The 13,969-nt window shown below is 37.9% G+C and overlaps 1 protein-coding gene across 1 annotated transcript in view; it reads right to left on the reverse strand.

Moving 5' to 3' along the window:
• dcc (DCC netrin 1 receptor) overlaps window positions 1–13,969 on the reverse strand; it is a 474,778-nt gene that overhangs the window by 135,369 nt on the left and 325,440 nt on the right. Inside the window, exons 18-22 of the mRNA XM_030434685.1 lie at window positions 12,179–12,317; window positions 7,395–7,502; window positions 6,320–6,514; window positions 6,096–6,128; window positions 2,347–2,412 (exon numbers count right to left, since the gene is read on the reverse strand). Of these exons, the coding sequence (XP_030290545.1) occupies window positions 2,347–2,412; window positions 6,096–6,128; window positions 6,320–6,514; window positions 7,395–7,502; window positions 12,179–12,317 (541 nt within the window). The remainder of the gene's footprint in view (window positions 1–2,346; window positions 2,413–6,095; window positions 6,129–6,319; window positions 6,515–7,394; window positions 7,503–12,178; window positions 12,318–13,969) is intronic.

Raw genomic sequence — 13,969 nt, forward strand, 5'->3', positions numbered from 1 at the left:
AACAGCTTGAATGTGGGCAGTCTTAGACAAAGAGACATGATTAAAATCACCAGAGATTAGGACGAAGGCCTCAGGGTATTTTGCCTGCAGTCTCGCGATAGTGGTGAGTATGACGTCACGGGCCACTTCCGCGATTGTAGATGGAGGGATGTAAACAACAGCAGCAACTCTCTTGGCAGATAATATGGTCTTAAACTCACTGCAAGAAGTTCAATATCCCTGTTGCAGATCCGTTCTTTGATGGAAGCGTGATTGGGATTACACCACCTGTTATTGACGAGCAGCATCAGCCCCCCTCCTTTCTTCTTGCTGCTTGCTTCGGTGTCCCTGTCAGCACGTATCATCCGAAAGTCGGTGAAGCTAGTCAGCGAGTCCGTGATGCTGTTTGTCAACCACGTCTCGGTCAGGCAGATGAAGCTGCTTTCCCAATACATCTTCTGGGTCCTTACCAGAGTTTCCAGCTCCTCTAACTTGTTGGTTAGGGAGCGAACATTACCCATTGTAATGGATGGTATCGCAGGTTTAAATGTCTCTCTCCATGCTCTCCCTTGCCGCCGCTTATTCCTCTTCACCACGGCCCCGATTCCCCGATGTCTTCCCTGTAAGATTTCCACAGGTATGTCATGTCAGACCCCGAATTTTGAACCCTGTGCCAGGTCAAGCAGTTCCTGACGGTTGTATGACAAGATCGGTAGCTCCATGCACAATATTCACTGCCCATATCCCCATTATTATGCTCATGATGGTAGTAATTCTTACAAACAGAATCAGCATCATCAGTGTTGTATCTTATAGATCTACCGCTCTCTGGGAACCGTTGAACCCTTAAAGATCTACCACACGCTGCAAACAATTATATCACTCTCGGCTGCATGCAACAGGCTACCGGTCCATCAGCGCCATGACAGTCGGCTAGTGTGGGCAGACAGTGTGGTCAGAACACACTGTCTAGCAGCCTCTTGAGTGCCGCAGGTACATTTAAGACACATTATACAATTCAAATACACATAAATAACACTGTTTTTTGCTCTCGGGGGGTCACAGCGAAAAGATCGCGCCGCTGCATTTACCATTTAGCATTTTGCCACATTTAGCATTAGTCTCAGTATTATGATAGCATGTATACCCCTTTATCATTAGCATGTGTACTATTAGCATTAATATAAGCCTTCACATGAGATACACGTTTAGCCTTCAGATATTATTATTATTATTATCATTATTATTATTATTATTATTGTTATTATTATTAATAGCATTACTATTACCAAAAGTTTTAATCATTACTCATAATATTACTTTTACTATTTAGAATCAGCATACAGCTAAACATATTTAGTATACAACCAATTACAATGTTTGTTTAGAATAACTGTGTAATTCCCTTGCTTTGCCAGATACTGGCAAATCAACACAGGAAAAGAAGGAGCAGCAGAAATTATATTTTTCATTGGATAATATATTATTATACTAATAATATGAAGACTGGCCTGTTTTAAAGTTTAGTTCCAGACTCAAATTATAAAAATATATATATATATATATTTCAATATGTGAGAATAAATTATAAAGTTTCTTATATTCTAACATTTTGTATGTATTACAAAAAATATTAATAATAAAATGATAATAATGTATTTTCATAATCATAACCAAATCTGAGTTTAATATTCTTACTCTTATCATTCTATTAAAAACTAGAAGCTTCTTCTGTGACTTTCCTACGTAAAACTATTTAAGTTACATATAACTTTGTTGTTGTTTAGGTCATTATATTAAGAACTACAAATAAAGAAATACAAACTAACAAAGATACAAAGATTTATATGCCATCATCCTCTCTAATCCTGTCCCCAACCCAAGTTAGGGCTATTATTTTCTTCAGTTTGTAAAAACACTGATTTATGTGGAGATAGTAAATCTAATTATTTTTTCCAGCCAGAGGCAATAAAACAACAAACAGGAAGTGATGCTAATGGACTGTAAATCAGTGAGCCACAGCTCCTCGTCGTGACGCTGCGAGTCCTTAAAGTGACTCATGACTGAGATGAGTGATCAAAGACAACAACTGTGTCAATGTGATACTGTGATGATGCTACAGAATATCTCTCACACACACACACACACACACACACACTCTCTCTCTCTCTCTCTCCCCCTCTCTCTCTCTTTCTCTCTCCCTCTCTCTCTCTGTATTGATTGGTCAGCTCAGCTCAGCTCCCAGGAAATGTGTTCTCATTACAGTATCAAGTCCAATAATTAACCAAAATGTAATTCTACTTTCTGACAGTCAGAGTCAGTCAAGCAGAAGAACAGTGTATGTGTGTTTCTGTGTCAGTGTGTAACCATTGACGCTGCTCCTGTCAATCAGGTTGGTGTCAGACGGCCAGTAGGCATGCTCTCCCCCTCGACCTGGAGTGAGAAGAATACAGAAAACGTCAGGAAGGAACAACCAAGAAAGAAAAGGGGTGTACACAGTAACCCTAACAATTATAAATATGGCATTTTGCAGCAGGAATAGAGGGATAAAACAGAGAGATTGGTTCCTTGTTAGGAAACAAATCATTTAGTTGGTGAATGCACATACATACAGTATATCTCATACATGTACTGTGTGTATAGTTTTCTCTGAGAGTGCATTAAGTCAAAATCTTCGCATTTTATTCTGAAAGGATACTAACATTTCCCCGGATATTTAAAATGCATTCACATCAGCCCCTTTCACACTGCCTTTTCAAGTTGGAAATATTATGCCGTTGGACCCGGTCGGCCCTTCCTACAGAGCCATTAGCGAACATGCCCCCTGAAAACACCATCTCTCTCCACAAAAGAGAGCCAGACCGGGTCTGCTATTCACTGATGATGATTATGTGAAGTAATCTAGAGCAAAAAACACATTTTTGGTACTTTTGGCAATCCATGGTGGGTCAGGATCTTAACCCAATATCAGACTCGATCATCCTGTATCACTAGAAATTTCATCCCACATAATCTTTAATCTTCATCTTCAATTTAAGATCACCAGATCTAGAATTTGCTGCATCATTGTTACCAGCCACATTTATACAGCTTAATGTTTTCATTCAGATCCCCTTGATCCCCTCCACGAGAAAGTAACTAAGATGTATCTCACAATGTTAAAGAAAATGAGAAAACAATTCCTAGATTTGTCCCTTAATCAAGAACAACCAAAAGTTAATGAGGTACATTCTGGGCTGAGACCCTTCCTCCATTCAAGTTTGTGGAAATCTGTTCAGTAGTTTTTGTGAAATCCTGCAGACAAAGTAAACAACCCAATAATCCTTACAACCACCTAACTGATGGACAAGGCAGAAAACATAACCTCTGTGGAGGAGATAATACCATCACCTAAAGAAACTAAGGATGACAAGACTGGAGTATGTACACTTATGCACAGGCCTCAGGCACACAGGGCTCCAAAATTTCCCAAATTCACAGTTTTCACATTTCATTTTATTCATCTGTAGTGTTGTGAAATAAATTGTTATTTTAGAATTGTGAAATCAGGATTTCTCCTTCATTATGATTGTACCATCAAAATCTATAATCATTGCATCCACACTCACTGAAACTTTCATTTATCAACTGGTGCCACTTGTAATGCTCTCCTTATCATGATCTGATTGGTTTAAGCTAGGGTGTGATTGACAGTGACTGATGGTTCATCCAATAACCTGCTAAGTGTTGTTTGAAAGTGCCGTCCCTTTTCCCCAGCTGTCTCATCTGTGCTACCACTATTTGTGTGGTATAAAACCTATGTACTATTAAATGAACTGAGTTAAATATCACATCATACTTTTAAATACATGTTTCAGGTTTCCCCCTTTTTTACAAGCAGGAGAGCTAGATACGTTTGGAGGATATTTAAAAAGAAAGTCAGAAGCATGCCAACATAGACGTTGCCAGAGAACAGACTGGACAACTGTTGACAGAGGTTTTCAGATTATAGTGCCAATAATTAATCTCATCTAAAGTTCTCTGCATCTCAAATTAATTCAAAGTACAACATGATGCATCATTCTGCCACATTTTATTGTTTCTTATTTCTTCACCTCCTATCATGCAGCAGAAACCAGTATGATTAAGGCCAAATTCAAAAATCTTTCTGAGAAACACACACACACACACACACACACACACACACACACACACACACACACACACACACACAGGCTGCTGGAAGTTAATGTACTTACACAGAGTTTTCAACTTTTTACTTTTACCTCCTTACATTGAGGAACAGGAAGTTGTGGGAGGGACGTAGGCAGATGAATGACAGGACAGTCGGTGTATAGACAACGATATTGAGAGTTGAGAGATGTGTGACATTTAGCGTGTCTGGAGTGCATAGTTAGTGTGTTATGTAGTGTTTGGTGTAGTGTGTTAAGTGTGTAGTGGAGTCAGTTTTTTGTTTAATGAGTCAAAACAATGAGAAGATGCTGAATGTGGAGCAGGCAGTGCAGCTCTTCATTCAGCTGGAGGGAGCTCAGGCAGACCTGAGCACTGCCTGCATTTAAATGTAAATAGTTACATATAACTTCGTACATTTTTTAAATGTATGCACATATTTAGCAAACAACAATTTATATTTGCATTATAAGTTAAAAAAAAAAGGTTTTTTAAACATATTTGTGGTTTTCACAGTAAAAAAATCTAACTTTTTCTACTCAGATTTTATGTTTTTTTTGTGATTTTAGGTTGACAGTATGTCAAAATGAAAAAAATAACTGTACAGTCACACGTGAGGTTGTGCTGAAAATAATGACACCAAGTAAATAGTTTTTAGGGTGAAATATAATAGCAAAATCAAAAATAGTCAAAAACGGCCAATTATACCCTGGAATATTGGATTTCACAACAAACCTAAATATCCCTGACGTCCCACCTTCAAACACAGCCTCATTTGGCCATCCATGAAAAAGCTTCTTAACCTCCCACTTTTCTATAGGAATACATATTTCGTACGGGCAAAGCACTAGTCCCCTTAAAGTTACGGTTTACTGCTGCTAATGAAAAAAATCAGAGAACAGAGCTTTCTTTTTATTTCACTCCCAGAAGAGAAATAATTTTTTGCTGAGCATTTAACAAACGACTTTCTGTCAGCTTGATGAGTCGGGCTTGTTTGCATTAAGTAAAAATAAATCAAATCAAGAAGAAAATGAGGCAACTTTTCATATTTTCCTTCCCTGTGAGGTTTTCATGTTACTGAATTCTCCAGACTGATATTTCAATCAACCAGGCTCAGGAAACTAACTGAAAGATTTCATTTAACTTGGAACATTACATATTTCAGTGGTTCAAAACCATTTATGTCTGAAACACCCCTTTACAGATAACCCTTTAGTACCCCTGCATCCACAAAACCTGTTATATTCCAAATAGATCCATTACTGTTCTCTCCTCATTTGGACTGTTTATTCATTACTTGAAGCTGTTTCATTTTCTCTGCTCACTGCCTAACTAGTTTAAAGCACTCTCAATTAATCCTATTTTTCCAAATTTACTGAGAATTCTAGGTAAAAATAACTGGATGAGTAACTTCAAATTTAGCATAGTGTAAAGTTATATAACATAACATAATTAGCTTTTCTCCAGACTGTAGAGCAATTAGCCAAAGAATATGGCAGTTTAACTTCAAACTTTCAATTATTAATCAATGCAATGTTTTGCAGTAATTTAAATATTACTATGTAATATGTTTCATGACATTTCTGCTTTTGATCAGCAAAATGACCTATCTACTATATACCTATGTACTCTATGTAGTTATCTCTGTGTTATCTCTGGTCGAAACACATTGGTGATTTGAAGGTGCGAGGGGAATTACATTAAAATAAGATATGAGAAATAAGACAGCAGGATGATGAAACATGACACAACAAATTACATAAACATGATTTGAAGATCTCAGACCAAAGGTTATTCAAGTGATTAAAATGTATGAAATTAAAAGATAATGTAAAGACGGATTTTGAAAGCAAGAAACTAAAGATAACTTGAATGATATGTATGTCCACACACAACCTGACGAGAACATAATCTCACACACACACACTTATACACACCCTCCCTACCTTGATCATTTGCCATCTTGTCTGGATGTTCCACTGAAAGAGCAACAGAGAGAGTGAGTCAGCAAACATGAAATATAAAACAAAGGAAAACACTGACAGAGGTCTTGATCTTCAGTCACACAGACACACAGACACAGACACACACACACACACACACACACACACACACACACACACACACATGCACGCACGAATGCACGCTCACAAAAAACACACTGACAAACCTTTGGCAGTTCTGAAGTGGATGGGCTCAGACAGTGGGCCAACTCCTTTGGCGTTCTTGGCCTGAATTCTGAAGTAATAAACCGTGTCGAGGTTCAGATCCACAACCTGATGGGTCAGCCGGTCACCACTTATCGCTTCCATCACCCAATCATCTATCGGCATGTTCTTATCCAGCGTGTAGTAAAGGATGTAACCTATTGGACAAGAAGTTATAAGATTAATAAGAGTTGAAATCATAAATATTCCAAATGCAGTTCAGATCTTTTAAAATAAAGCTATTACTTCTTTGCAATCTTTATTAGCCTGTTCTCATGCAGTTTGTGATAAAAATGCTACATGTGTCAAGCAAGAACATACATCTACAAGACATATACAACTAAAGATTGATTTACTAGGTTGAGTTTAGACTCTAAACCTAACCTGTTATTCCCAGTGTATTATCAGATCAAAGACTACATAACGACTAATCTTTGAAAATGTTTAATGTTATTATTACCATAGACAGATGGTGTAAGTTGTGAGAAATTTGAGAAATGGAATTACATCAGATAATGTTAGATCTTATACTTTGATATTGTTTTGTGTGCTTGTGTGTGTTTTGCTGTTAGCCCTGCAGAGAGCGTCTGATGCATCCACCAGGACGCTGCAGGAGCGGCAGAGCTCGTTAAAACTGACGGGTTTACAGCCAGGTTGATACCCAGAGGAAGACAGAGAGAGAACAATGGAAGAAAGCGTGTGTGTGTGTGTGTGTGTGCGCGTGTGTGTGTGTGTGTGTGTGTGTGTGCGTGCGTGTGTGTGTGTGTGTGTGTGTGTGTGTGTGGATACAAAGAGCAACAACTGAAAAGTGTGTTGCATTATTGTAAACAAATAATTCTTGGTTTACTTTCAGACATTTTACAAAAATAACAATGAATCTATACTTTTGAAAAAAGTAAAAATAATCAGCATTTCAATAAAAAAATCTAAATAACTCATTAGTCTGATGAAAGGTCTGTGTGTACCGTAACTGTACTGAAGAGTGAGTGTGTGCTGTGGAATGTCTGTGATGATTAGTGTGTTCAGAAAAACATTTACCTGTTACTCGTCCATTTGCCTCCATTGGTGGTTGCCAGCTAATTAAAATGGCGCGGGGTCGTCCCTCACGACTGATCACAGTCAAATCTTTGGGGGCGGAACTAGGAGCTGACAATTATGGATGGACATGAGGAATAGGAGAAAGAAAACAGTGTCATGGTAGGATGTGATAATTTTGCAATTATCTTAATTATTAAAAAAAGAAAATTAATTTTCTGTATATTATGAAGGTTGCAATTATCTGTATTTCTCTCCTTCCATATGTTTGTCTCTCCTCTCTCTGTGTTTGCTGTGCTGTCACTTCTATGTTTGTGTAGTTTGTCCTCTTTCCGGGTGTCAATGGTGGAGAGGTCTTTTTACTCAGGTCTAACCTAGCTGTCGACTGCTGAAGTTGCTCATTATTCTCCTTCATCCATACTCTTGATTTGTGTTTTAAAATCTACATATATCTGTATTTTTGCTGATGAATTGTTTTAATCACTTGACAACCCTACTTCTAATGTATTAGCATGCTAACATTAGCTAGTTGTGCATATATTTGGTCACAAAGTGTTCGAAAGTTTGAAACTTAGTCTAAAGGTGGTGCTAGGTGAAAGTCAGAGGATCAGAAGATTCACGGCAATTTATTATAAAGGGGTCATAAATGTCATGTTAATCCATCTGATCATTTTCAAGAAATTTCACACCAAACCAAAATAGCAAGACGAAAGAAGGGCCAGGGGTTCACCAAAGTTTAAACCAAAGTTTAAAATGTCTAATGTGCTTTAGCAACCAATTGGACCTAAATCATTTGCTATGGCAACGATACCTGAAGCTCAGCTAATATCATGAACACCCTGAGTTAGTTAATAATAACCAGTGTTGGGGCTCGTTACTCAAAAATGTAATACACATTACACATTACTCTCAAAAATAGTTATGCCTTACATTTCTGTATGAAAATGTCAAGCACTCAGGCTTTTCTCTCCCCAGCCGCCATTAAGTTGTAGCCTATTGGAGTTTTTGTATTTGATAGATGGATGTGATTGCTGAGTTATGTATGTGATTAAAGACAAGTTTTTAGGTTTCATCCCAGGACGAGCCTTAAAGCGAAACTCTCGCCAAAAAGCAACCGAGGCTTTATTTGGGATTGAATATGAGTCAAACCTTCGTGTGAAAGCATAATTACGACTAAAGAGGCACTTTTAAGATTTACCGTAGTTTCGGTTTTGGGCACGTTAATTTTGAATGGGAGTGCATGGGGCAAGACATGCTAGCATCAAAATCGCTATTTTTAGAACACTAAGAAGGTGTCACCCCACCCCGACCCAACCCCTCTACTTGGTTTAGTTCTTTGCACTTGCAATAGAAGAAAAGACAACATATATAAGCATAAATACACATACATAGGAAATCAAATTAATTATAAACAATAACGTTTAGTCCAGTGGACATTTGACAGCCATCACATTTGTGTCCAGGTAAGGCAGTTTTGTGTCAAATCATTGATCCAGTGACTTTGGGAGTGAGGGAGGTCCGTTTTTCATTCTACTAAAATGCATTTTATTCCCAGGTGTACTGGCAAGTCAGATAAAGTACTTTACTAAGTTGTTTATTTCAATGGTTTAAAATCTCCTTGAATCCATAGTTTAAGGTCTTAAAATATAGGTCTGAAATATTGTCCTCTATAACTTCTGAAGTAGTTTCAGTACTATGTTTTCAAAACTCAGCAACCACTGGGCAATGCCAGAACATATGTAAAAGAAGAGCATTTGTATTTCTACATTTCTGGCACATAGGTGGGATATTTTTATTTAATTTGTGCAGCTCAACAGGTAAACTCCCATTTGTGTTTTTATAAATATTTCATATTTAGGCCAGTGACCATTGAGAATATTGTAAATAGCTGATGTTAGATCTCTGGTCAATGCACGTGTGGGGTTTAGCAACTGTCTCTCCAGAGAGGGATCTCCTCTGCTATGTCAAGAAATTTTGCACGCAAGTTTGCTTTGACTCAGTGTCTGATTTGAAAGCACTTAAAAAGGTTGTGGTGAATCAAGTAGTATTTTCAGGACAGTTGCTGGAAAAAAGAGAAGATACCTTCTGTGTGAAGGTCCCCTACTACTTTATTGCCTTTGTCCACCAAACCTTTGAGAGTGGAGTCTGCTATAGGAATTGGAATACTTGGGCTGTTTCATAGTGAAGTCTCTTTAAATAGTGACCCTTTAGAGTCAACATCTAAATGAACCTCCTGCAAAGAAACAAAAGTGTTCTGTAGAATTGGGTTCTTGGTAATTGTGCTGAGTTTGTTCCTATTATCCATAAAGGGCACTACATTTAGCGGGGTTGTTTGCATTTTTTAACTGGTGAAAAATAATAGTTTTGGAAATTGGGGAGACTTACCCTGCCTTTTGCATATGGGCTCTGAAGTGTGGTAAGTTTGACTCTTGAAGGTTTCTTATGCCACAAAAAGGACGTCATTGCCTTGTTTAGCTATTTTTAAAAAAATTTACAGAAATTTTAAAAGGAAGGAAAAACATATTTCTTCAGTTAAGATATTCATTATTATTATTATGTTTATTCTTCCAGTTAAGAACAGAGGAATTTAATCCATCTTTTAAGGTCCAGTTTGGTTTGATCCAATTTTTAAATGTCATTTTAATCCAATGATTTCCTGACCCAAATTCCTAGATACTTAAATCCACTGGGAGACCATTTTAAGGGTGAGGTGATGTGCCTGACTTTTATTTTTACTTTATTTTTACTTTTATTAAAGTTAAGTTTATAGCCAGATGATGAACTATATTCTGTTAGGTAGTGGGTCCCTAATGAACAATAGCAGATTGACAGCATGTTCAGCACAGCCAAATTGAATTCACGCAATATTAGGGTTAGATCTAATGGCACAGGCCAGGGGTTCAATGACCAGATGAAAAGCAAAGGTGAAGTTTAAGCTGCATTAATTATGTGATTTAGAAATGCACATTTTCAAAACATTGTCTATCTCTAATAAACCCTGTTTGATCTGCATGAATAATCTTTGGAATCACTTTCTCAAGTCTACTTGCAATCAATTGAGTTAATATTATATAATCTACATTTAATAAACTTAGTGGCCTGTAAGAGTCACAGTTTTGTTTGTCTTTACCTTGTCTGGGGGTTGCCATTTCGAGAGTGCTAAGAAGTTCTTGATTATTAAGTCCTTTTGGTAAGGGGGGATTCTTATTTATTTAGGTTTATAATATTCTATTGGAATTTAATTTAGGCATATTTAGTTTATGTAAAACATTCTTTGCATCTGTATTGTCAGATTTATGGTCAGATTGATATAGGGACTCATCATTTTTTTTTTTTTTTAAATCTGCTTTTAATATCTATTTACCTGGATTGATTATCAGCTTCCTCTTTCTTAATTTGCTATGCGAGAAGTTTGCTCATCTTTTGCGTCACATTCACAAAAATAATATAGTTTAGAGTCTGTGTAGCTGCATTACAGCTATCTTAATAAGAGCGAAAAAAAACAAAACAAAAAAAAAACTGAATGAGTAAGTAGCCAGAAAGACTTTATGGGGGTGTTATAAATCACAGCGGTATATCCTTTAGTGTCTATGCCTCAGCGCACCAGGTAAGAGAGAACTGGCATCAATAATGAAACAGATGGCATGTTGTGTTAAAAAGGTAAAAGTAAAGTAGAGGTATTATGCTGCAGAGCTCCAGTGAAGCCAGTTTTTTTCAATTTTTTGCAATGAAAATGTGGTCAGTGTTTGTGTCCAGAACTTGTGGATCACTGCAGGGACTAAGTGGGCTCAGTCCGTCTGTTCGCTCTGAATGTCAGCATACTCCAGTGGGCCCCAGGGAGCTGGTGTAGGTAGTGCCGTTCATGCTTAATTAGATGACAAATCCTCAAACATGATTGTAAACATCCTGAAAGGAATACCTTGACATTTTGATTTCAGTCTGAAGTTGGATTTCATTGTGGCAGACAGTTGACACATTCTTGCTTCGAGTTTTTCCATTATACTACACTGACCCAAAATGCGATTTCTCTGCAATTTTAAACACCATTTACAAAAGTTATTGTCATTCCCAGAGGGAAAATAAAGCACCTTTATTGGCTTGATGAAACTATGTTTACTGAACCTGCCCTCATTCAGTGTATCCCCATTTTTCCCAGAATGACCTTCAACAAATCCTTGGAACTTTCTCTGTTGAGTGGTTTTGTCAGTGAAAAGGAGGTGATGGATGAAAGGTTTATTACAAGGTCCACTTAATAGAGTATAGTTGTAGTTCAGGCAGAGGACTGAAGTTGAGTGCCTTAAATGATTAGCATTAGCTTACTCTGCATCAGTGGGACATTCATTATCTTTTAACCGTAAGCTGACAAGTAATGTAGATATGTGACGAGAACTCTACTGGTACACCCGAAAATCCTGTGAAGGAGATTTAGTTTTTAGTTTCTTCTATTTCACTTAAGAGCTCTTATCTAAGGTTTTGCTACGTTTATTGTTTATGTATTTTATTGTTTCTATATTTCCCCCTGTATTTTGATTGTACTTCTATTTGAATGTACCCGCTGCTATGATAGGTATCGATCTATCCAGTCTTCCATGCAATTGTCATACACCACTCAAAAGTAAAATGGCAAGCATCCTGATAACAAAGGGCTGTTTGAGGGTTAAGGGTTAACTTGGGTTTTAGAAAAAAATGTCAGGCAAGGGTTTAGGTTGGGGATGTTAGGGTGTTATGGAAATCGGCTCCTCACAATGGCAAAAATGGAAATATGATTGTGTGTCTGAGAGACCTACCTGCCTCATAAGTTGTGGCATGCGCAGTCATACTCCAGGTGCTGGACTTGCGACCTTTGGTTACCATGACAGCAAACTCGTACATAGTGTTTGGTTTCAGGCCAGTGACAGTGTGGCTGAGAGCTGTGGTGTCTGCAGACTGTACACACAATAATGATGTAGAATTGACACGTTAGAATACAAAAAACAGTATATAACAGAGGCAATAGAGATATTTTCGCCAATAAAGAAGAGTTCTATACATAATGAAGTGAATAATGCCTCAGAATTTCTTAAAATGCTGATGACTGTCTTTTGTGTAAACAGTCATTCTTTTGTTGTACTTGTGACAGAATTTCAAAGACTTCAACATCATTGAATATTAACAAACTCCAGCATCTGCACACTTATTTCGGATTTCAGCCTAAGACTAGGCTGATGTTTGTCCTTGTGTCACTAAATCAAAAAGGTAAGTCCCAAGTCAAAATTAAAGCAGTTTTTCCAAATAATGGCAGCCCACTATAGTCTTATTTTCTGCACCATAGTTTCATATTGAGCAACATGTTTTTCACCTCTCTTACTAGTGCTGAAGTTCCTATATGTTTTGTGCTGTTGCTTTAGCAAAGTGTCTTTCCCTCCCTGTCAGTCAACGCCCATCCCCTGCTGCGCACACACATGCACACACACACACACTGGTCCAAGGCCCCAAAAATGATGCTGCCTCTCCCTCGTGTCAAAGCGATTAGTTACATCTTCTGGTCATGGAAACATAATGAGAAGCACTTACAGGAACAGCCGTCAGGTAAACTTTTGGTCTCTAGTAACAGTGACCTTGAGTTGATGTGCTAGCTTGTAATAAATCTCTCTCCTGTCTTTTTTGTTTGTATTGTTAACAAAGCAGGGCAGTCCGTAACCTACATCTCTCTTCCAGTGCAGTTCTGTGACTCATGAAAAACATGACACTGAAGTACAACTCATGTATTATTAAGTTATAAATGCCAGTGGGCAGTGGTGTTTATACACTGCAGCACAAAAAAGATAAAAGCATTTCATGGGTTCACAATGTGTTCACACAAAATGACACTCGCGTTTTTCAGCAACTTCAACAATGCAGACCAGATAGTTTAGAGAAGGGCACACTCACACTAAACTGTAATCTTTGCCCAAGCACATTTGCACCCAAAGTCCAGTTTATTTGACAAGAGCGAGCGCTCCGTATCATGCTCAAGCACAGTAAACTTTCTTGGTGATGGCATCGTTGGACACGGTGCGCTTCTTCACAGGTTGCTCATGCACAGACACAAGTATGGGTGCGCAACATGGACATGAAGAATAATCATATCATAATCATGCATATTACGCCACCTTGCATAATTAAGAAATCCAGGAATGTGAGAGGACCATGACCAAAATCACACCAATCAAGCCACAAAAATTCCAGTAAAGTCATGTTCTCGCTGTTGTTATTCACTTTGCTGCGACCACACCAATGATGTAACCCTTGCTCAGGCCCGGTTGTGGCCAGGGCAATGTGAAAGCAGGCCTGCGAACCACTGGGGAGGAGGGACAATAGTGCTTTGGCAGAGTATACAGCAACTGGGCCAAGAGTGACTGCACCCTAAGATAACTCTCACAGGCAGTCATCATTTTATAACAAGACAATGGTTATTGGGCCTCCCAGTCAGGGTTTAGATACAAGTCAAGATTAATAGGCTACAAGATTAAAAGCAATAGATTAATGTTGACTACTGAGCATAGCTTGTATGCTTGTGTTAACGTTCTATAGCCAGGGCTTTGTAGCAGAGTAAATTG

The sequence above is a fragment of the Sparus aurata genome, chromosome 12 (genome assembly GCF_900880675.1).
Source record: "Sparus aurata chromosome 12, fSpaAur1.1, whole genome shotgun sequence".
NCBI classification, from domain to species: domain Eukaryota; kingdom Metazoa; phylum Chordata; class Actinopteri; order Spariformes; family Sparidae; genus Sparus; species Sparus aurata.